Source organism: Mobula hypostoma, chromosome 7 (genome assembly GCF_963921235.1).
Source record: "Mobula hypostoma chromosome 7, sMobHyp1.1, whole genome shotgun sequence".
Lineage (NCBI taxonomy): Eukaryota > Metazoa > Chordata > Chondrichthyes > Myliobatiformes > Myliobatidae > Mobula > Mobula hypostoma.
The window spans coordinates 45,239,851-45,265,068 of record NC_086103.1 but is presented as its reverse complement, the minus strand read 5'-3'; the positions used below and the strand labels follow the sequence as shown (position 1 = coordinate 45,265,068).

At 38.3% G+C, this 25,218-nt stretch overlaps 1 protein-coding gene across 1 annotated transcript; it reads right to left on the bottom strand.

Annotated features, from left to right (window-relative positions):
• Nucleotides 1-447: 447 nt before the first annotated feature.
• LOC134348896 (neuropeptide Y receptor type 6-like) lies at nt 448-24,649 on the bottom strand. Its single transcript, XM_063052692.1, has 3 exons — nt 24,371-24,649; nt 9,015-9,081; nt 448-1,716 (listed from the first exon to the last, which is right to left on the bottom strand). Exon 3 carries the CDS (start codon nt 1,597-1,599, stop codon nt 466-468), a length of 1,134 nt encoding a protein of 377 aa, XP_062908762.1. The 5' UTR covers nt 1,600-1,716; nt 9,015-9,081; nt 24,371-24,649; the 3' UTR covers nt 448-465.
• Between the last annotated feature and the right edge of the window lie 569 nt (nt 24,650-25,218).

Genomic DNA, 25,218 nt, shown 5'->3' with positions numbered 1-25,218 from the left:
ATTAGGCATTTTTTCTTTTGAAGGGCATGTTTTGTATCTTGAAGGAATTGTATGAATGACTACTGGTTACGTAGCATAATGTATTACATGAAAGCTATCGCCATGCCAGAACTTCTAAGGAAAGGATATAAATATGTTTGTAACTCATTGAATTCAAAATATTGGAATGTAGTAATAATATGACAGAAATTAAAATATGAGCTTTATCTCTGTGCATGTAATTACAAAGGCCAAGGTTAAATAATCAATTGTAACTGGCAGGATATTCAATAGCTAGAATAATTAGTTTTATGGCTGCGTAAATGTTCTTTTTAAGGAATTCTTCCATTGACACCTTCCTATTCTATTGTTATTTTTAGTTTAGATAGCTTCCGAATCTTAGGAATGCTCATTGTATGAAAATCCAATATTACTTGACAAGTTATATGAGTATCACTGTAAAATATGATTAATTTGGATGATCTGTTAGGTATTTGGGAAGGAATTGTTTAATTTCAGGGAGCATTTCGATACATCTGTATGAATGGCTGAAAGACCAATATTTTCATACTCTTCTTGAGTAGCTTGGTATTTGCAGTGAATTAGCATATTAAAATCCTTCTGAAAATTCTTATTGAGAAATCCGTAAAAGATGGGATTAATGCAGGTCGATATCATTGCTGATAAATGACATATTGTAAATACAAGATTATAGTGGCAGTTCATCAGTGCTTCATGATTCCAGTCATAGACAACATTGAAGATGTTCAATGGTAACCAACAGACTGTAAATGCTACTACAATTGAAACCAGCATCATGTTTATCCTTTTGCTTTCATTTATCCGATTTTCATTTTCTCTCATTTTATCCGCCATGCCATTTCTTTTCTTTAGGCATATAAAGATTTTTAGGTAGCAAACAAATATAAAGCAGAAGGGAGCAAAGTACTGAAACACAAGGAGACAGGTTGTAAAGACTAGTCTATCGGTTTCTGATGGCCAGATCTCAATGCAGACAAATTTATCTTTGTAAAATTCTGAGTGCAAAGAGACATTTCTAAAAGGTTCATCTGTAAGCAAATGAAATGTGATAAAGGGGAAGGAGATTATTAGGGATATGAACCAGATGAGTACAATCCCCCAACAAGCATGGGAGACACTAGGCTTCCAGCCACGTGGGTTTACAATTAGCTGGTGTCTTTCAATAGCAATCAGAACCAAAGAAAGTATAGACACAGTAACAGATACACACTGGACAAATGAGTTTGCTTTGCACATGACATCTCCAAAAATCCAGTAATCCATCAGTGTATAGACAATAGTGAAAGGAATACACATGACACAGATAAGAATATCAGATACAGAAAGATTTGCAATCAGGATATTAGTGACATTATGATTTTCTTTCTGTCTTGTTATGATGAAAATAAGGCAGAGATTACCAAAGAGCCCTACAATAGTTACTGTACCATATGCAAGAATTAACAGAAACATTACAGGTGAAGATGCTTGGCATGAATCAAAGTCTGTAAATTGGGGCCTGGTGCCATCATAGATAACTTCAGAAATATTTACACTGTGATTGTACATTGACTCTTCCATTTTATCTGCTTTCATCATTCAGTCATTATAGTTACAAAAATCTTATGTCAATTCTGAGAACACATTCACAAAATAATGATTTTCACTTGGTGAATTTTATTCAGCTTTGGTCTTCCAGTTTCAAATTAACGTATCCTGCCAATAAAAATATAAGATTAATTCATTGTATGTGCAAGGAGTTTTTAATTTTAATGAAGCCTTTAGCAATTCAACCACTGAATGCAGTTCTTTCCTTTTAAAGACAGTCGTTCTTCATATGCATTTGGTCAAAATAATAGTCAAAAAATATCTGACAGTTATGATGTGATTTGCATTACTGTGGCAGGCTTTGTCTACAAACATAAATAATTTTATTGAACATTATTCATAAAGGTAGTGGTACTTTGGTGAAAAATACTGAGTTTTTCCAGACTTGACAATATTTATTTTCAGCTTCGTAGCACATATTTCATTTTGGGTAATAGCTAAATTTTCATTCACAATATCTCACCTTCATATGAATGTGTTTGCCAAACATTTTAGTTGATGCACATAATAAACACTGGTTGGTTGTGGATAAATTCAGTCACATGTGCTGATTGATAAGGACTGAAGTTACACATAGCACTTTTAGCTTGGGGAGTTTAAAGACACAAGTTATCCATTTTGCTTATATCATATTTAGTACTAGTTAACTTACACATCATTTTGGCATGAGATAAATCAGAAACCTCTGTAAATGGATAATCACCTCATAGATTCTATTCTCCCTGCGTTTTCTCCAGTAATATATCCTGAGTTATTCTTTGGATCAAATCAATTATCCACCTGTTACCTTGCTCATAGATTATTCTGTTCTCTATAGCTTCTGGAAAGATATTAGTTGAATTATATAAGTCATACCACTCAGAGTTTGCAGTTGTTTCCGCTATATAATGTTAGAGCAGTAATTCATCTGGTATGTAAATGTCATATGCAGGTTTGGACATAGACTTTGAGAATACCACCTTCTAGAGTGATTAACGAGTGCCAGCAGCTGTCATGATTGCACATGAAATCTAAATAGATAAGCTTAGCTCACAGTACCATGACTGATTTATTTCAAGGGCACTGTTTCAAATAACTGAGACTAGAGAGGTTAATAATTCAGCAGCAATCTAACTTTCGTATTAATACAACGTTACTTGGCTTTAAAGGCAACTTAAAATTAGGAACATAAACAATCAAATGCTGCCTATTTGTCATTAATGATGTCAGTAGCTCCTCTGTGGTATTGTGGGATATGGAGCACAGCCAGACCACCGCACATATTAGACGCTAACAGACCAGGGGTTGAAGGACAAGCTCAGGTATTCTGGTCCAGCTACAGCTATTGGTGTCAGCTGTTCTTACATCTCCTGTTTCCCATTACTTTCACATTCTATCCAGACCAATTCTCTTCTGCGTACTTAATCTTCATGGAAGGCAGCTGGCATTAATTCAGCAGAATCTTTCACCAGATGCCCGTGGAGTGGATCAACAATACTGAAATCAGCTGTCAGTCAGCCAATCAGCTGTAGTTCCTTTCAAACCCGGCAGGTCAACTTTTCTGCAAGCTACCATGAAGGTTCAGATTTACTCCCATCTGGCTGAAAACCGGGGAATTAAATCTCACAACCCACATCTAACTGAAGTGCACATTGCTTGGAGCTGTGGGAGCAGCTGAAGCAGATAGAATAGTGTATCAGAAACGTAGATTTTGTTGCCCTCCTTGATACCGCTGCTGGGATATTCGTCAGCAACACACACACACACACACACACACAGAGGGCAGGAGGACACTGTAATTAATGGAGCAACCTAGACCCTCATGCAGGTGGCCGTGTGGTTTTGTGAAGCTGGTGTTATATGTAGGAAGTATTCACTGCCATACTTCATAATGTCAATGTATTCTGAAATATTCATGGAAAATGAAGCACAGCTAACAGAATCCCAAAGAACAGAGTCGTGTTACATGTACACATGGAGATGCTAAGAGCATACCAAATCTACCCAAAGCCAATAAAATGACTGGAACCATGAGTGGATCCAACTCCAACTTTGCACACAGCCTGAAGTCAGACCTGGAGCCCATGCTTTCCCTTGAGGAAATGGTGCTGAATTCCACGTTAGCTCTTGGAAATTCAACTTATATGAGGTGCCTGATTGCAGAGGTAACATTCTTCGTGGTGGCACAAGCATGTTCAGTACATGAGTGCTGCTCTGTAAATCTAACCTGTTATTTAAACCCAGTGTTCTGCGATCGGATGGCTACCATTCTGCAGTAATTTGCTGAACTGGTGAATACCCAACCCCAGGGGGATTGACCATGGCTGTGTGAGTTATGAATCAACTGTCCTTTCTCAGGATAACAACGCTTTTCTGCCCCCACTCCAGCTATGCTGATAGTAACTACCCAGCTGTTCCTCAGTGCACTAGCCCAGCTTGACAGCACTAATGAAAGGATGATGTAACTGCCAACACCATTAACTGGAAACTCAGCTGGACCAAGCACATATCCTGTGGTAGGCCAAAGGGCCAGTTCTTATGCTGTACAACTCAATGACACAAATACTGGGGATACAACAGAAAAAGAGCATCCCATGGTGACTGACTCGCTTCCTGAATGCCAAAGCCAGCACCTACAAAGTTCAGAAAAGGACCATGATGAGTACTGCTCCCAACAACATTCAAGAAGTTCAATTGCCTCTAGAGCAAAGCAGATACTTGAGTGACATGTCACTCATCCTTCCAAACATTTATTCCCTCACACTTGTGCAATATTGTATATAATCTATATTTTACAAAATCTTCCGTTACTCACATAATCTATTCTGACAGTATCTCGAAAGCATGTTATCTCTACAACTATGAAGAACAACAGCAAATGGAACTTCATCGCCTGCAGGTGTCCTTCCAACTCGCACATCATTCTGATCTGGAAATGTTTTGCTGGACCTAAGGCGAGGAATATACTACCTACCACAGTGATAGTATCATTATCAGTGCAATTGAAGAAGGCAGTAAACTCCAGTTAGGGTTACATCACAAAGTGTTCACCCATGAGTGTTAAGTATCAGCATTAGGTCAGCATTTAGTTTCTCATCACTAACCACAATGGAGAGTCATGCTTTTATGAGGAAGCTCAGATATTGCTTCCTCATATACTATAAGCTTGCTGAAGACACCACTGTTGTAGGCTGATCAGCAGAGAGGAATGAGATTGAAAATCTGGATGAGTGGAGCCACAGTAGCAACATTCTACACAATGTCAGCAAGACAAAGGAGCTGATTATTGACTTCAGGAGGAAGAAACTAGAAGCCCATGAGCTAGTCTTCATTGGAAGATCAGAGGTGGAGAGGGTCAGCAACTTTAAATTGCTCAATATTATTAGTTTGCAGCGCCTCTACTTTCTTAGGAATTTGTGAAGATTCAGCATGGCTTCTAAAATGTTGACAAATTTCTATAGATGTGTGGTGGAGGGTCTATAGACTGGCTGCATCACAGCTTGGTATGGAAACACCAATGCCCTTGAAAAGAAAATACAACTAATCGTAGTGGATACGGCCCAGTCCATCATGGGTAAAGCCCTCCCCCCTTCCACCACTGAGTACATCTACATGAGATATTGTCACGGGAAAGCAGCATCCATCATCAGGGACCCCCACCACTCAGGACATGCTTTCTTCTTTCTGTTGCCGTCAGGAAGAAGGCACAAGAACCTCAAGACTCACACCACCAGGTTCAGGAATAGTTATTACCCCTCAACTATCAGGCTCTTGAACCAAAGGGGATAATTTCAATCAATTTCACTTCAACATTGAAATGTTCCCAGGGCCCATGGATTCACTTTCAAGGACTCTTCATCTCATGTTGTTGATATTTTATTGTTTATTTATTTATTATTATTTATTTCTTTTTGTATTTGCAGTTTGTTTTGTTTGGCACACTGGTTGAACACCTGAACTGATGTCGTCTTTCATTGATTCCATTATGGTTATTCTATTTTGTATGCCTGCAAGAAAATGAATATCAGAGTTGTATAAGGTGGCATATATGTACTTTGATAATAAATTTACTTTGAACTTTGACTGTTGATGCCAATGATCATAATATGGTAGAATTCACCCTGCAGTTTGAGAGGGAGAAACTAAAGTCACTTGTATCACTTTTACAGTGGAGTAAAGGGAATTACAGAGGCATGAGAGAGGAGCTGACCAAAGTTGATTGGAAGGGGACACTAGCAGGGATGATGGCAGTACAACAGTTGCTGGAGTTTTTGGGGGCAATTCAGAAGGCACAGGATCAATACATCCTAAAGCTGAAGGAGTATTCTAAAGGATGAAGCAACCATGACTGACAAGAGAAGTCAAAGAGAGCATAAAAGCAAAAGAGAGGGCAAATAATATAGCAAAAAGAAGCTTTTAAAAACCAACAGAAGGAAACTAAAAAGAACGTATGAAGAGAAAAGATGAAATATGAAGGTAAGCTAGCCAATATTATCAAAGAGGATTTTTTTTCAGATATATAAAAAGTAAAAGGACATGCTTTCTTCTCTCTGTTGAGAGCGGATATTGGATCACTGGAAAATGATGCTGGTGAGGTAGTAATGGGTGATAAAGAAATGGCAGACAAACTTAGTAAGTATTTAGTGCCAGTCTTCACTGTGAAAGACACAGACAGTATATCATAAATTCAAGAGTGTCAAGGGACAGAAATGAGTGTAGTTGCTATTACTAAGGAGAAGGCGCTTGGGAAATTGGAAGGTCTGAAGGTTGATAGTCACCTGGACCTTTTGGACTACAGCACAGTGTTCTGTAAGAGATGGCTGAAGAGATTGTGGAGGCATTAGTAACCCCAACCAATGGAGGGCCTCAGATCAATGATTTGGGTGACAGAATTGATGGCTTAGTGGCCAAGTTTGTGGATGATAGGAAGATAGCTGGAGGGGATATTTTCTAAGTGGGGAGGAAATTCAAAAATCAGAGCTGCAGAGACTTGAGAGTCCTTGTGCAGGATTCCCTAAAGGTTAACTTGCAGGTTGAGTCGGTGGTAAGGAAGGCAAATGCAATGGTAGCATTCATTTTGAGAGAACTAGAATATAAAAGAAAACGTGTGATGCTGAGGCTTTATAAGGCATTGGTCAGACCACATTTGGAGAACTGTGAGCAGTTTTGGGCCGCTTATATAGGAAAAGATGTGCTGGCATTGGAGAGCATCCAGAGGAGCTTCACAAGAATGATTCTGGGAATGTAATGGTTAACATATAAAGAGCATTTGATTGCTCTGGGCCTGTACTCATTGGAGTTTAGAAGAATGAGTGGGGATCTCATTCAAACCTATCAAATATTGAAAGGTCTAGATAGAGAATATGTGGAGAGCATGTTTCTTATAGTGGATGAGTCTACGACACATTTAGAACAGAGATTAGAACAAATTTATTTAGCCAGAGGGTGGTGAATCTGTGGAACTAAAAGTCACAGTTGGCTGTGGAGGCCAAGTCATTGAGTACATTTAAATTGGAGGTTGATAGGTTGTTTTCCAGTTAGGGTGTCAAAGGTTAGGGGGAGACAGCAGGAGAATGGGGTTGACACAATTTGTTCACTTTTGCATATTGGACATTTGTCAGACTTTATTATATATAGTTAGTCTTAAGTTCTATTATATTTCTTTAATTTCCTATAAATGCCTGGAAGAAAATGACTCTGGTGACATACAGCATATGTAATTTGATAAGAAATTTACTTTCAACTTTGAATCTCCACTTTTCTCTCTCCAGTGCAATAAGTTTACTATTGCTGAACTTGAGTGTTTCAAACATGCACAGACTATTAAACATTAAAATTTCTGTAAAAATGTATTTAACATTAACTAAGTACGTTTGAAACGATTTAGTTAAATCAAATGAAAAAGAAATAACATGTCAATTCATGGCTGTTTCTTCCCATTGAAATGAACGAGGACTAGGCCGACTTAATTAATGATTTACCAGTCTTAGTGCATAGGAACCCAGGACTGGCATTCATCTAAGCAGAGTCAGAACTTCCAACTGCACTTGAGAATTGAAAACCTCCACCCAGTTAAGGAGCAAGAGCTGGTACTGTAGTTGCAAACACATCTACCAGCTTTGAAGTGTAAAATTATGCCTATACTGCATCAGTTCTTTTGGGTTCATGCTTGTGATTGTTCTTTTCTATCTAGAAGGGCATGAACATCTGGGGAGCAACCAGGATGGGTGTGGGCATCACTGAATAATCATTACATTTATAAATTCAAATCTATGTTTAAAGTGGCCATCAAAAGCATTCGTGCTTGAATTCTAGTGTCCACCCCAGATCGCAATGACTGAAAATTAAAGTTTTGCTTTCCTGTATTGCCAATATTTCATCAAGAGAGATATCACTATACCCCTATTTTCTGCTTTCCTCACTCATTTTGAAGAATTGCCACTCATCTCAAATTGATTCATTTTCTTGCTTCATCCTAACACAACATGACCATTATTTTTTGCGTGTTGGTTCTTGTGGAAAGGGAATGAAAAGACTTTGGTAGGTGTTTTTGCAAAGTTTCCCATAAAAGAGGAGGTAATGTACACAGAGGAAATCCCTGTGGATGAAATACTGCAAAATCTGTGGTGATTAAACTGGATAATTGACCTCACTAACTCTTCTGTGCATCACTGCCTACTGCAGCCCAGCAGTGAGAATGGTCTAATGCATTTCTTTCTCCATTTCCCAGGGCCAAAGTATGAACCAAGTGTTATTGCCAGAGTAAAGCTGAAAGCTTTGATAAATTTGCATCACCATACATTTCAAATGACAAGGATCTAGACAAAAATCAATTATTTTGGCATTCTGTGTGACTTAAAAGTGATGTGAACCGGATGATTCACTAAGATGCAGCAGGAGATAGCACGAGTTTAGCTCTGCAGAAGCAGACAAAGGTACAAAGCACATGGCATCAATATGAATGGATGATTCATGTTCACCAGAAATTAATATGAAACATCAGCTGGCATGATATAGTCTATCTCCACTTGGCTCAACGTTGTGATTCTTTTCTAACGTGCTCTCTATAATGGAATTCCAAGGTTCCCTGACTAACAGTGATGACAGTCCTACTTCTCTTTCATCTGTACATTTTTTTTCTCTCTACCAGTATGAACTCTGACAGCTGTTTTTTATTTGACAGGAAAAAACATTTAACAGGAAAAAATTGATTAAGTATTGACAGAGCTGATGAGCACCACTTTGAAATAATCTTGTCTTTTGACATACAGAGTAATTGCACCAAATTTAAAATACTTCCATTTTCCCCTTCTGAATCTGTACTTCAGAAATTAATGAACGTGCTATAGTTTATTGTTACTTGAGGATAAGATTAGAAACCAAGCTAAAGACAAAGTTTGGAAATATAATTAATCAATCATCCTCACCAGAGAGAAAAGGCTCCCACTGAAGTGACTATTTCTAATTAATCTCTGTTCCTGGATTCTGAGGTTCCTGAAATAGAACGACAATGAGATTAATCATTTCAAAAACAGTACAAAATGTTCACATCAGAAAAGCGGAAAAAATTCTTTGGCGTCTTGGCACTGTCATTGTCGTTGATGATTTCTGACAATATGTGGAAAGCAGGAAAAAAGCAAGCAAATATGCAACACAAGCAATGGGACAGCTATTTCTGAAAATCCTGTAACATCATTGGATCATGGCCACTTGCAGGGGTGTCACCAATTGCCTAGGAATTGGATTGTGTAACAATTTTTTTCAATGTTATGTAATCCATTATCAATTTTGTCTGGAGAATTGTGTTAGAATCAATTTCTGGGTGAAACTGTGGTTGTCTGATGTTGCCTAGCCTCATCTACGTACTTACAACTTTGCTTTCAGCCTTCTGCAACCTAAGTTGGGATTCCCAAGCACAGAAAATGATGGATGTTGAACAGTTCCATAAATAAACAAGGAGCACAAAACACTGCATTCTTCATTTACATTAACATATGTAAAATGCTGGAGGAATTCAACAGGTCAGGCAGCATCTATGGAGAGAAATAAGCAGTCTACATTTCAGTCAGAGACTCTTCATCGGTCCTGTAGGTGCTCATGTAAATCCTGATGCAGGATCTCTGCCCAGAACATCAACAGTTTATTCCCTTCCATAGATGTCACTTAACACACGGCATTTTGTGTGTTACTCTGGATTTCCAGCATCTGCAGAATCTATTATGCACTTTATTTAGATACCTTTTAAGTGAACGATTTGCTTTCCCCACCAAAGTGGATCCCACAAAATCCAGCACCAAGAATTACTGGAACTACTCAAATACTCTCCATAGTATGGTACTTGGTTTTAGTTTACTCTGACAGGTGCTTTTTAGAGAAAGTAAAAGTGAGAAAAAATTATTTTCAGGGTTTGTGCTTCTGATTCTTTCCCCGTTCATGTTTAATTTCTTCTGAAGACACCAACACTTTTGTTATAATTACTATCTTAAAAGATGATTTTTATAGGAGTATGACTACATCATTTTACTGTATCACTATTTGTATTAATTACCAATAAAAGTTATTTAGCTTCATTACAATAAAATAACTGTTGGTAATCTATTTTTTGCCTAGAAACTGGATTGCACAGACCAAATTTTATGCACTGCATAATTCCATTTCATGAAAAATAACAAATAGTGAAAAATTATGTCTTTACTGTGACTCACACAAAGTCTACAATTTTTCAGTCAGGTTCTCCATGATGTACTTACTCAGTGAAGTACAGTACATAGACATGCCTAGTAATAACTTTGATAAGTTAGTGAGGTGTCAATCAAAAAAGAATAAAAGCAATGAATCTGGAGATACTCAGCAGGCAGCATCTGTGGACCCCTTGAAGATTGACTTTAATGAGTAGTTTCTGTTTTCAATTCAAATTTATAGATTTTAGTTTTTTTTCACTGGCACAGGTCTAACAATGGGACCCTAGGAGGATCACTGTTGGCTGCCTTAGAGACTACACCATTTACTTCAGTAAGAGGAGGAGAAAATGTTCAGGGGATTATACTGTATGTTTAAAAGAATGGATCATACTTCGCTGCTGCTTGGGAGAACATGATTCAAAATGTGTATCTCCTATCAGATGATAAGATGATATCATATAAATATGTGATTTTTTTTAACAAAGAGGAATTAATGATTGAGTGAGGAGTGAGATAACAAAACATTACTTCAATATAGATAGATAGACACTTTATTGATCCCAATGGAAATTATAGTGTCACAGTGACATTATTAGTGCTGAGATATAAATATTAAAAGAGAAGTAGAAAGAACAAAAATTAAGTTACCTCATATGGTCTAACAGAAGGGGGTCATCACCTCCCCAGCTGTAGGTTGACTCATTATAGAGCCTCATGGCCGAGGGTAAGAATGACCTCATTTAGCGCTGTTTGGAGCAGCACCATTGTCTTAGTCTATTACTAAAAGTGCTCTTCTGTTGTCATGAACTGATGTCACAGTCTGATTTAAACTGTTTTATTGAAGAATTGTCAAGAGGTAACCACGGTTTAGGTATACAAATTATATATTGCAATATTATATTAAAACACATACATTATATTAAATACTGTTTAGATATATTTACCAAGTTAAAATAGCTGAACTTAATCTTTCTGTCTTTGCCCTATCAAAGGATTTCCTTTATTTTAAATAGCATTACTAGGGTACTGTTTGAAATGGTTTCTCTCCTCCCTATAATTGCAAAAATATTGTTACCAACCAGACCTAATGCCTGAAATAAAGACTGAAAATGGTAGAAACACTTTAGCTGTTCAGGCAGCATCTGCGGAAAGGGAACAAGAATTAATATTTTATGTCAAAAACCCTTCATCCAATCCAGGGGTTTACCTGCTGATGTTGCAGATAGCTACTTTATATAAGATGGTCACATATTGTCTCTGCAAACCAAACATCCTGCCATGCTTACTATGTCAACAGACATTGTGTTTGAAGCGTCTTGGTTCTCAACATCAGCTGAGACTGGCAAAGCTACTTTACTCTGAAGGCTGCTGTATAATGAAATTTCAAGAGAGCTGGAAATACTGAAAAGCATTTACTTCTTATACACTCAGTGATCACTTTATTAGATACATCTGTACACCTGTCCATTAATGCAACTCCATGCATAAAGACATGCAGACGTGCTGAAGATGTTCAGTTGTTATTGAGATCAAATTTCAGAATGGCGAAGAAATGTGATCGCAATGATTTTGACATGGAATGATTGTTGGTGCTAGATGGGGTAGTTTGAATATGTCAGAAACTGCTGATTTCTTGCAATTTTCAAGCTCAACATTCTCTAGAGTATACAGGGAATGATGGAAAAAAACAAAAACATTCAGTGAATGACAGTTCTGTGGGCAAAAATCCTTTGTTAATGAGAGAGATTAGAGGAGAATGGCCAGACAGATTCAAGCTGACAGGAAGGCGACAATAACTTAAATAACGACGCAGTTACAACAGTGATGTGCAGCAGAGCATCTCAGAATGCACAACTTGTTGAATCTTGAAGCAGATGGGCTACAGCAGCAGAAGACCATGGAGATACATTCTGTGGCCACTTTATTAGGTACAGGAGGTACCTAATAAAGTAGCCTCTGAGTGTATGTGGAAAGAGTTCACTGGCTATAATTCTTAATAGGCTACCCTTCCTTGCATTGTTAATGGAGGAGGTGAGTTATTGAAGGGTGCAGAAAATGAGACAATACTCCTTATAAGCAATTGCAATTTCTCTCACACTCCAAATAAAATTCAGTTCAAGTAAAGATTTCTAATATGAGATAAGTACACATTCTGATGAAGGTATTAGGAATGATGCATGCATTAAAAAATTGCACCCATGAATAGATGCCCTGCCAGTTGTGGCAATGAAAATTATGGAACTAGTGCATTGTTATATTGATTACAGCTCAGGGATTTGGATCTGCTTATTCACACCAATGGCCCGGCATCCCTAATGGAAAATGTTGTATCTAGGAGAGGCATCTTGATGGAGGTAGCTCCCACTCACTCTGTCTACGAGCTACTTTGAAAAAATATTGTATTCCCTAATGTCTACAAGTAATATATATGTGCCTCTGTATTGGTATAATCAACCTAGAAATTTGGATACCTGAATTCTATTGCTCACTTGAGAAATGTAGGTATAAATTTGGTCATACACAATTCCCATCAATGTACTAAACCCTGGATCTTGTCGACAGATAGGTGGGTGAGCTGTCAGAAAGTAGACTGTAGATGCTGGAAGCCCCGATAGTTGGTAATTCAGCCCCAGCATCTGAAAGGCTGTACAAGGATATTACGCAAACATGAGGAAATCTGCAGATGCTGGAATTTCAAGCAACACACATAAAAGTTATTATACAAGGATATTATCCAATTTCTTTTTGTTGCCATGCATAATCTAAATTTCTGTTTCAAAAGATAACCCTCCTTCTGACTCCACAGATACTTTCAGAACAACTGAATATTTCCAGAACAGGAGGCCAATCAGCCCATCAGTTTTATTGTCCCTCTCCTTTTCCCTGTTGCCATGCAGTTTATTCCCTCTCCTAACATGTCCATCACCTCCCCTTTGATTCTTTGGCCATTACCTACACAAAGGGGTAATTTACATTAGTTGAATAAACCTACGAACATCTATTTATTTTGTTTGTCTCTGTTCCTTCAGTCATTTGTAATGGTCCTTGCAACCTGAAATTCTGTTCACTTAATCAGGCTGGATTCAGGCAGGGAATCTCTTACAGAATACTTCTTCAGCCCCAGCTGTTCAAATAGGTTAGACCATCTCATTGTTGGTTCAGTGAGTTCTGGCTGTCTGCTCACTAAAACCTATTCCCACCTTGGGATTTAATACTAACTCCTGTGATTTAATGTAAGAGCCTGGTCATGATATAGGGCAGAGGCAAGACTGATTTTGTTTGCAACCTTCAGCATACAATGCCAATATGAATTCACCTCCATCATTAAACCAATGTAGAAGATGAAGTATTATTTCCAGAACATTATGACATTATTAATTAAAATTGAAAAGTTCACATTTTACAGCATACATTTTTTATTCAAGACTTCTGTTTTTATTGGTTTTCAAATACTTCTTGTTGGTATTCTAAATATGGTCCTTTAAATCTGTAATTTAAAAATGTAAAAACAAATTAATTATAAACTAGTTTATTGTAGTATAACAAGACAAGCAAATCTGCATATGCTGGAAATCCAAAGCACACATCTAGTGTAGTATAATCCCAAATATCTGCTTTTCTTCATCTTGAGCATGATTTCCATAATAAACATGATAGTCGTCTGTTAGTCCCTTGTACTTACAGTGCTTCGAAACTGGGGGCAGGCAGCAGAAGTTATCACTTATGAAGCCATTTTTATTTATATTGGTTTAGACCCAGGAAATCAAGTCCACATTAAATCACACACTGTATGGTTTATGCTTTCAAACTTCTCGTTTGGATAGTTTTCCTCCAGATAATCGATCATAACATGGGATTCTCTGCCCCGAAGCTTAAAATCATTATTAGTTTTTAAAACAATGATATACAAAGACTTTTTTGCCTTCTGACTTTTTCATTCACTAGGTCTCTGTAGAATTATTTAATCTGTAAAGTCCTAGTCACCTAAGGACATGATGGAGATTGAAATTCAGCATTTTTATATTATTTTACTTCTCAGTGCAAGAATGGCTCTTTTTAATTACTATAATTTATCCTGAGTTGTACATTTCATCTTTTGACCTTCAACCATGTCTCACATTATCCCATAAACCTACAATGGGGTTCATTTATGTTTTAGGTTGAAAGATAAATGAATCATGTAATGTTTGTGGCAAACTAGGTAGGGCTTGGTACCCGCAATGGGTCATCTGGTGTCTTTGCAAAAACAAATTTTGTCAAGTTTAGAGGATATCAGATTGCTTCTGTGTATATCAGGCATTTTCACATTCTGACTATCCGGCTGAAGTTACATTTACATTTGATAATGCAATGAGTCTAACTATAGAAGAATTTAAATTGTAATATAGGGTCTTCAATTTGGAACATCAATACTGTTTCCTGTCCCGTAAATGCTGTCTGACAATCTGAATATAAAATAAATTTGGAATGCAATTTTGCCATCAGGTCTTAGAAAGGATTCAAATTGCAAATATTCAGGCTCTCTCAATTCTATGTGTGAAATTAATCCAGGCAACTTTAATTACCAATTTGCTTCTTTTCTGCCAAACAAGTAGGATGGGGCATTTGTGCTTGAGGACTCCAAAGGACTGTTTACTCTGGGCTCTGAATCATAATTGGATATAACTGCAGCATTGTTCAGGCACCAAGGTTTCCTAAGCAAAATACTCAAGTGTCATAGGCTTGGTTTAAATATGAAACAAAGAGCTGAGTTCCAGAGTGGAGATGAGAATGTCTGCCCTTGACATCAAGGCAACATTTAAAAAAGTGTGGCATCAGGAGGCCATGGTAAAGTTCAAGTTTGTCTAATTGTCATTCAACCATACACAAATACCTACGAATATAGTCAAATAAAGGAGCATTACCTGGGGCCAGGTGCAAAACACAGTACTGACAGCCATATACAGCACAAAGCACATACTGTATAATTGTGATAGCAATAAACACACAGTCACACAAAATACAATAGTATCCAGGTCCCTGAGAGTCACGTGCTGTAGATGATGATGCATGGGATGTTGTCGGCAAGAACAAGCCTGCAGCAGTCCAATCATCACGCCGTCTTCCACCGAGTGAACACTGAAGGGCAGAATTGACAGGAGGAGGCCATCCCACAACCCAGCATGGACACAGTGCCAGCATCCACTACCCTGGCTGGGTGCAACAGATGACCCCAGACTTGCAGTATTCCACACTACCAATGTCAAACAGACTTGCATTCACAAGAAAATTATCCAAGACAATTACTTGCACCATTTGTTAGACCGGGCACTAACTCCGTCGCCGTCTTGTGACAGGTCGCAACACAGTCTACAAAACAAGTCCAGCTCCTCCACAATCTAGCAACTCACCAGTGGGATAGACCTGCAGTACTGGATGTTCTTAATATGCCCCAGTGTCTTCCAATCGTACAAGGGACATAAAAGACGAACACTTATACCTTTGGTTGGACCTGGGTAGGCTGCTGTGAACATACGCTCCATCATCATACCAGAAGATGGCATGAAGGGGAAAGTACTCCGATTATTAACAAAGGATAATGATTACAAATGTTACAGTGAATCATCCCCATTGCAGGACATCACCACAAGAGTTGCTCAAGGTAATATCCTCCGCCTAAATACCTTCATCTGCTTCACTGGTGGTCTTCTTAGCATAACATCAGGCATGGGGAGGTACATTGATGATTGCACATTGTTCCCTTCCATTGGCAACTCCTTGGAAAATCATTTAGTCTGTGGCTGCAGGCAAAACTAAAATAAGGGTTCAGGGATTCAAGCACATCTATTACCAAAGAATGTTTAAATTATAATACAACCTTGAGATTTGCATGCCCACAGGTAGCCTCAAAGCAAGAAACCCAAACAACCCAATTTAAAGAAGAAAAATAAATAAAAATAAAAGACCCAACACTTAATGTGCAAGAGGAAGAAAAAAATACAAGTCATGCAAACAATTAAAGTGATCAACAATTGACGGTATGGACAGGTAATATTTACAACACAAAAATGCTGGGCATTGAATCCCCAATGAAGGAAAACCTATCCGCCTACCCTTGAAATTCACTGACATTCCAATCACAGAGGCCCACCAGGGGGTCACAATGACAATAAACTCATCTGAAATTTTGACATCAGTACTGCGGCTGTGCTACCTGTAGCAAGTAGTTCTTGGGTTGACCCCCCCCCCCCCACCAAAGCTTGGCTGTTTCTACAAGACACAAGTCTGAGGTACATTGGAATATTCTCTGCTTGCCAGAATGAGTTGAGCTCCAGTAGCACAGGAGTATTTTACAGTAACCATTTGAGTTACTGACCTACATGGATTTGGAATGGGGGAGGAAACTGCAACATTTAGGGAAAAGCCATGCCGTCACAAGGAGAACATGCAAACTCCACACAGACAGTATCAGAAGTTAGGATTGCAGGTCATTGGAGTAGTGAGGTTCCCACTCGACTTCACATCAGGTATCATTCCATATTTACAGCACAGAAGCTCATTTAGCCCAACTCCTGGAAAAAAGTCTTTACCTTTAGTCCCACTCTCCTGATCTTTCTTCATTCATTCTTCAACGTACCTCCCCATGCCTGATGTTATGCTAAGAGGACCACCAATGAAGCAGCTGAAGGTATTTGGGCAGAAGATATTACCTTGAGCAATTCTTGTGGTGATGTCCTATGACAGGGATGACTAACCATAACATTTGTATCTTGAATTCCTCTTTCAAAATTACTGAATTTTATAGCACTATCACTTCTCACAGTGTAAACACAAGTATTCCTTAGCACCCCACAGACAGAAAAAAAACATTTACAAAGAAAGTATTTACTTCCAAGTTTCCATTGTTAACAATTAATGAGAGCAAGATGCAGACATGCATTCATATGGTTCTTTTACACCGAGTGATGTGGTTTAGAAAAGCAGTTACTATTGTAATTTTTAAAATGTGGCAGCCAATTTATACAAAGCACATTCCCATTACATCAATTTCATTTCAAACTAATAATCTATTTTTTCATTCTGATTGCAGAGATAAATATTTTGTCCTGAACATAAGAATAACTCTTTTCAAATAATGCCATTGGAGCTTATGTATATCCTGTGGGAGCAGACCAATCCATTTAACATCTCATCTGAAAGATAGAATGGCAATACAGAAATCCCTCAGTCCTACATTTGAGTGTTAGTCTGGTATGGAGCTTGACTCGGAGAAAAAGGGAAACCAGTGAAGCCACTCTTTGATAGGATGAGAAATAGGAACAGTGGCAGCTAGTAACTAAATCTCAGTTATCAGTTTTCCAGATATATCTGCAATGTCCTTCCTTCCAATGATTTCCAGAACACCTTTTTGTGTGATGTTAATGCTCCAAAGGTTTATCATCTTTCTCATTTGAATCAGAGAATAACTCCAAAACATAAAACTAATTGAAAGCATAAACACGGAGCTGGGAATAACGTGCCTTAGCTTCATTTTTTACTTTAGCAAGGCATGCGCAAATCACTTGGTAGTGTGATAATGTATGCCATTCACATACTATATATACAGTATATTATTTTGTGTTTTTTATTTGTAATTAATTTAGATCACTTTGTAGAAATCTGTTTTCACGAAAGAGTCTTTTTCTGTTGATCAGTGTCAAGAATGCCAAATTAAATCCACTGTAATTAAATGTTGTAAAACAATAAAACATGAAAACTTCTAAGGGAGGTGAATACCTTTTATAGGCACTGTATATCTATATATGTATAGTAATCTATGATATACGTATTAATGTAGGCTGGTGGCGCAGTGACATCAGAGCCGGACTCCGGAGCGAAGGTTCCCGAGTTCGAATCCAATCGGGCCACTCCCAGGCATGCTTTCCATCCGTGTCGGGTTGAGTGTCGAGCTCACAACTTGGCCTCATAAAAAAAAACAAAACTGCACTGTGAGAAGGACGTGGGGGACCACTCACAGAGTCTTTCCTCCAAGACAGCTTCTTGAAAAAGTGGTTGCCGAGGCTCTGGCAGAGTATGGCACACAAAAAAAAATAGGCATCCACAGCATAGTGAATATCATGTTGTCCCATTCAGGCCTAAAGATTTAATCGCTATGGAGGCTTTCTTGCTCTCGTGGGACAGCGTCTTTCCTGACAAGGGGAGTCACTTTGCTTGGCAGGTGAGACTTGTGGCTGTGAAATAAGTTCAGTTTCTGGGGGGCTTCCACTGTGGTGGTTGTAAGAGTTAACACTGGGACTACAGGATGTTCTCTGACAGCTCTGGACCCTTTTTGACACTGCTCTCCTCAACTGATCGAAGTGTCATCACATCAGGCGCAGTCTCCACTGTGTAGAAGAGTGGTCCAGTTCTGTCTTTACTCTTTCCAAGTCCTCACTTTTGATCACCTCTGTAGTCCCTCACCAGGACTGCTTATCCAGGAGTGAAACATCAAACCTCCTTGTTTGTAGAGCCCTTAGCGTGTCTCAGCTGTTTGTCTGCATGCTCCTTCTGAGATTGGGTTTGAGGAGTTCCAAGTGTGAATGCAAGGGATGACCCGGGAACAGCATAGCTGGTGAGTTGTTATTTGTGGAGGTTGCTGCACTGCGATATACAACGAGGAAATTGGTGAGCTTCCGATTCAATATCGGTGTAGTGTGTCCTGCTGACATTGCTCACAATGCATTTTTTAGACTCTGGCCAAGCCATTTAGAGTTGGGCAGTACAGTGTAGATGTAATATGTCCTTTCTATTCATTTCCAGGAATGACTGAAACTGTTCCACAACAAACTGTGGTTCATTGTCACTGACTAAGTGTTCTGGAACACCAGTCCTTGAGAAGAATCCTCTCAACACATCAACAGTGTGCAAGGCTGTATTGGAGGCTATTGGGAACACTTCTGGCCACTTTGTCACTGCATCCACTACAACCAAGAAATTTGTGCCCATGAATGGTCTGGCAAAGTCCAAATGAATCCTCTACCAGGACAATGCAGACCATTTCCAGGGATCAAGAGGCACTGCTCTTGACATCTTTTGGTCATGATGGTATCCTGAACAGTGCATGGCAAGCTGTTTGATCTGCTGATCCAGGCCACCAGACAAAGCTTCGAGCCACACTTTCATTTTGACAAGTCTAGATGACCTTCATGTAGCTCCTCCAACACTTTAGCTCTCAGCTTGGATGGTACAACTCTCAATCTCCACATAAGGTAACTTACATCAAGAGCAAGTTCATCCCACTGCTGGTAAAATTGGGAGAACTGGAATTTCTGCTGCTCTATCCAGCAATTTTGAGTGGTCATATAGACCCAAGACATCGCGGGGTCTTTTCCGGTTTTCCTTTGAATCATCCCTGCATATTAGGGAGACATAGAAACAATACATTCAGAGTGTCCTCTTTTGTAGATTTTTCAGTTATTTCCTCTTCCAAGGGTAAACAGAACAATCCATAGTGTTTCCATGATTAGTTGTCCTCTTGAATTTGATCTTGTAATTGTATTGTCCAAGAAACAGAGTCCATCTCTACATCTGAGCTGCTGCTGATAATGGAACACCCTTCTATGGACTGAAAATGGACACCAGCGGCTGATAATCAGCAACGAGGGTAAACTCTCTCCCACACAAGTACTGGTTGAAATGTTTAACACCACAACCAGACTTGGACCTCTCTATCAATATGTTTGTAATTTTTCTCTGCAGCAGTAAGGAAAAGTGATGCAAAGGATATGGGGAGTTCACTTCCATCACCCATAACATGTGACATGACTACACCTATACCATAAAGCAAGGCATCACAGGCAAGCTTCACTAGGTGATGTAGATTATAATATGTGAGTACAGTGTCTGGCATCACCATCATTTCCTTTGTCTTTTGGAAAGCCATCGCACAGTGCTTTGTCCATTGCTATTTCTTCCTGATCTGTAGTAATGAGTTCAATGGGTGGAGCACAGTAGACAGGTTTGGCAGGAAACTTTTATGGTAATTGACAAATTCTAAAAAGGACCACAACAATGACACATCCTTTGGCCATGGGGTGTCCACCACTGCTTGAATTTTCTCAGCAATCTTGTGCACCAAAGGTGTGATCACAATGAGTGGTACTTGGTTTACTTTCCACATTGTGCTCTGAGCCCATAATCTTCTAATCTTTTTTTAAACTATCTTGCGATTTTGGAGATGTTCCTTGTCATCCTTACCGGTAACAATGATGTCATCCAGGTAACACTGAGTGCTTGGGCAGCCTTGCAGCACTTGGCCCATAGCTTTCTGCCAGAGTGCTGGTGCAGATGCGACTCCAAAAATAAGCCTATTATAGCCGTAAAGCCTTTTGTAAGTTTTTATGTTGAGAAACACTTTGGATTTTTCTTCCATCTCCACTCTTATGTAGGCCTTAGCTGTCTCTCTGCTGAAGTGTTTCCCTCAAGAAAGTTTTGCAAAGATATCCTCTATTCTGGGAAGATGGTATTGATCTACTGTATCTTCAGTGCAGGATTGATGGTATCTTTACAATCATCACAGATCCTGGCAAACAAATTCTTCTTGACTACCCCCGACCACTGGCATTGCCCATGGGCTCCATTCAACCTTGGAAAGAATTCCTTCAGCCTCCATGCGATCTAGCTCACTGGCTACTTTATTACAGATGGTATAAGGAACCGGATGGTCTTCATAAAACATAGGTGTGGCATCTTCATTTAACATGATTTCACCCTTGATATGTTCGAGTTTCCAATGACACCCTTGATCACTGTTGTGGCATCATCTAGTACCTTCCTTAATTTGCTTTCAGTTGACTCAATTGCAGGGGATGTGGCTTGCGAACGGTGGATGGATCTCTAAACAAGTTGTAGTTTCTTAGCCACTTACTTACATCCCCACAATGCTGGCCCTCCTGGTTTTACCATATACAAGCCTAATGTGGCTTGTTGATTGTTGTATTCCATTGTTTACAAATGTCATTTCCACAGAAGTTATCTTTATTCCAGTATAAGATCTTAATTGGATTTCTGTAGACTTCAGTTCAGGATCTTTGAAATGCTGGGCAAGTTCATTTTGAGGGATGATTGAAATAGCCGAGCCAGTGCACAATTCCATTTTAATTAATTTGCCGTTCACTCCTGTTGTAAATCATGTTGCTTGTCTCATGTTTATTTTCACCTGGTAAATTTTAAGGCTACTCAGTTTTGTGTCACTCTCATCATTATCTGATTTTTCATCAACAGCATGTAGATTAGTGCTCTCCTTGAAACTGCAACTTGACTATTTTTCTTTTTCTCTTCCCTGTGCCGTCCATCTTTTTTTGTCTGCCTGACATGCTCTTTGTATGTGTCCTACTTTGTTGCATTTTCTGCAAGTTTCACCTTTAAACCTGCATTGGTCTGGTGTATTTGAGCCCCTGCTAACTCAATTTGTTCGACCAGGGTTGCTTTCGTGTAGACACTGCGATTTTGTTCACCCTCGCTTTCATTCCTGACTGTAACTCAGTTGTGTCTCTCCCTTCTGTTTCCATTGAGATAGTAATTTCAGCGGGCTTTTTTTAAATGTAAGTTGTGCTTCAGTTAGGAGCTGTTTTTTAATGTTTTCTTGTAAGATTCCACAAACTAAACGATCTCTCAGTGCATTTTAAAGCCCATTAATGAACTGACAATGCTCAGAAAATGTCTTCAATTCAGCCACGTATGCTTCCTTCTGATTCTGCTTTTGAAACCTAAAGTGTTCTGCAATCAACAATAGCTTTGGCTCTAAACGTTCCTGCATTTTCATGATATCAGCAAAGCACATTTCGTCTGGTTTGGTTGAAGCAGTTAAACTTCTAAGCAAATTGTCTTTAAACCCAATGCATTCAGCAAATCTGACATTTGTTTCTGATTGGCTATTTAATTTGTTTTAAAAGACTTCTCAATTCATTCTATATACAACAGCCAGTTATATTTTCTGCAATCGAACGTGCCTATTTTTCGGATTAGCCTGCCATTTCTGCTATTTTTAAATTTATGATTATTATAACCTGGCACTCACTTTTTATGAACCCATGAATTGTCCGTTTTCTGCCTTTTTTTAACTCGACTGTCTCTGTCCCTATCTGAAGAAGCATGTGCTGCACTGTTTCTTTTTTTACTTGACCGTTTCTCGCTACGCTTTTTTAAAAACATGAATGCCTTGCTGGGCTTCAACAGGTGGGTAGTCATCTTGGGTTCATTTAAATTGCAACAACACAGGGTTTCTCAAGATCAGAAATGGCAAGTTTCATCTCAAAAGCACTCAGAAAAGCAAAGGATTAATGATGATCTGCAGTTTGGTCAGGTGTGCTTTCTGAACCATTTGACTGCTGGTCTACCTCTTACACAAATAGAATAGAAAATTGGTAGGTCCTATTCAGAGGAAACAATCTGAGCCAATGGCTTTGAAAATGCTGGTTTATCGTAATGCCATCATCAGGATACTAAAAAGTGCTATATTTTACAAATATGATTACTTATGAGTACCACCATCTGATATGCTGTTAATGGTCTACAAGGTTATCAATAGTTCAGTTGACAGATACAATGTGCAATTGGTAAATGATCTCATATTTGATCCTGTTTCTGCTGAACCAATTTTGCTCACATATATTGGTATTATGAATATAATATAATTGGCCTCAAATTTTCTGTTAGATAAAAGTTCCCTATGGGTCTTGATCTTATTTGTTTCTGTATGATTCTGAGGATGAATGAGGGGGCATACGGCGCAGCATGAAAAACCAGACAGCCAACACGGAGCATTACCGTTGAGCATATTAAACAATTCGAAAGGGATGCAACTGCAATTGCAAGATATTCTTTGTATTCTGAAATGGTGTGTCTACTTGGAAATTAATAAAATCAAAATCAGTAATGAATAGCCCATAAATGCTAAGTTTCAAATAATAAAACTTTTTTTTAGAAAGGTACTGAAGGACAACTAACATGCTGAATTGTAGCTTAACACAGATCACTACAGTATTTACAAAATTTTCTGTGCAGATTTAAAAATGAAGATAGTTCAATGACTTGTCACTATCTAAAAAAGTCTGTTTTCTCAAACAGTTGGATTAATATTGTGCATATACTGTGCCAATATGGAATCCCATCCTACTTATGGTTGTGATTCAGTGCATATTGTGCTCAAAGTTCTCACCCGTTGAAATATCTATGATTTTGTGACACTTTTATATATGGATGTGGACCTTGCTCGACTGTGGACTCAAAATAATGTGCAGTATGCAGTAAGAGAGCTTTATTCTGTTATATATGAATACATAAAATATATTTTCTGGTTTTCAAATTTTAAATAGTATTAAGAAAGGAAATTTGTATATAATACTTTTTAAAAGGATGAAGCAAACACAAATTATAATCACATTCTTTAAAATAAGAACTGAGTAAAATAACAAAAATGACTAAAGAATGAAGGACGTTAATTTGTTTTAAGTTGTTAAAGAAAGACTCAGGATTTATAGCAACCTTATCATGTCCATCAGAATTCTCCTCAGGACCGATTGAATTGACTGAATCTATGCAGCTGTTTTGGCCTCAACAGGACTGAGCAAGTAGCAGTAACTGCTAATTGAGGAAGGAATAGTGGCTCGTACATTAGAGAAACTCAGTTTTATTTCAGATAGTGCTCTGGTATTTTTAACATACTGCTGATGTTAAAGCAAAGCATATGCAGTAAACTAGCATTTCCCCCTGTTTTGCACTTGGGTGTCATTTATTCTACATTATCTGCTGAATTTATTGAGTAAGAGTAAATCAGCATCCAGAAGTCTGTCAGCTCAACCAAACCACAAGTGATGATGGTACAGTAAAATTGATCAAGTTTTAAATAGGCAGTAGATTGTCACATAAATAGCTAATCAAGCAATGATCATAAAAAAGACAAATGACTGCAAAGCAACAGGAAGAAGCACATTGCTGAATGTGATTTGTTTTGCTTTAGAATATGACATACTTTCCTGCATACGGTATGTCTTGGTACATCTCTGTTCGCATTTAACCAACATATGTTGATATCAAATCTGTACTTCCTAAATACTGTATTATATTAAAATGATGTTGATTACCTGCCAAGCTTAGATGTTCTCAGTACCATGGCTTCTCCACTTTTCATTACGATTTAAGACGAACATTGCACTTCAGGATGTTCACTTTTGCAGAATGTTTCTTCCATTTACCCTTTATATCTGGATTGATATTGTATTATATTTGCACAAGAGGATGCTGATCATATTCTTGAAGATACCGCTCTCTTTTGTGTGCAAGGGGCTCTGTCCAAATCTAGTCACTGGGTGCTCTGACGTTTCATGATTGACGCCGAAACAACCAAAGGGACAACTTGAAGAGTCTCAACAATAGCCAAAAGCAGAACGAATGCAACAGAGCAGCACCAATCAGCTCTGTGCTGGATGGAATCTGGTTTACTTTCGTAATATGACTTGTCGCTCCCCAGGAGGATTGTGATGACTAAGGAAAGATATTGCTGTATTGTACAAGTAGATTGTTATTAACAACTCCTTGGCTGATTAGTGTGATTCTCTAGCACCATCTTGCAGCAGGATTTAAGAATTTACTCAAGTAGAGATACCTACAAATGGGAAAATAGAGCGAAGAGCGATATGCTGGCAACCATAGACTTTTAATATTGTGCTTCAAAATGTAACATACAGCATTTCCCAAATATTTGTGCAAATCAAAAACTGAAGATCATACTTAATAAGTACATTTAATATATAGATACATCATTATAATAGTGGGTTCTGTTTTACAGGGAAGATTTCTAGACAAGAGATATTTTTAATATCACTGAATCTAAGCATTAGTAAGCGTAAGAAATGTTGCCAATTTTCTCTGTGGAACAAGATGTTAAATTAAAAAAGTGATGAACTTCCATTTTAGCAATATGCTGAAATGA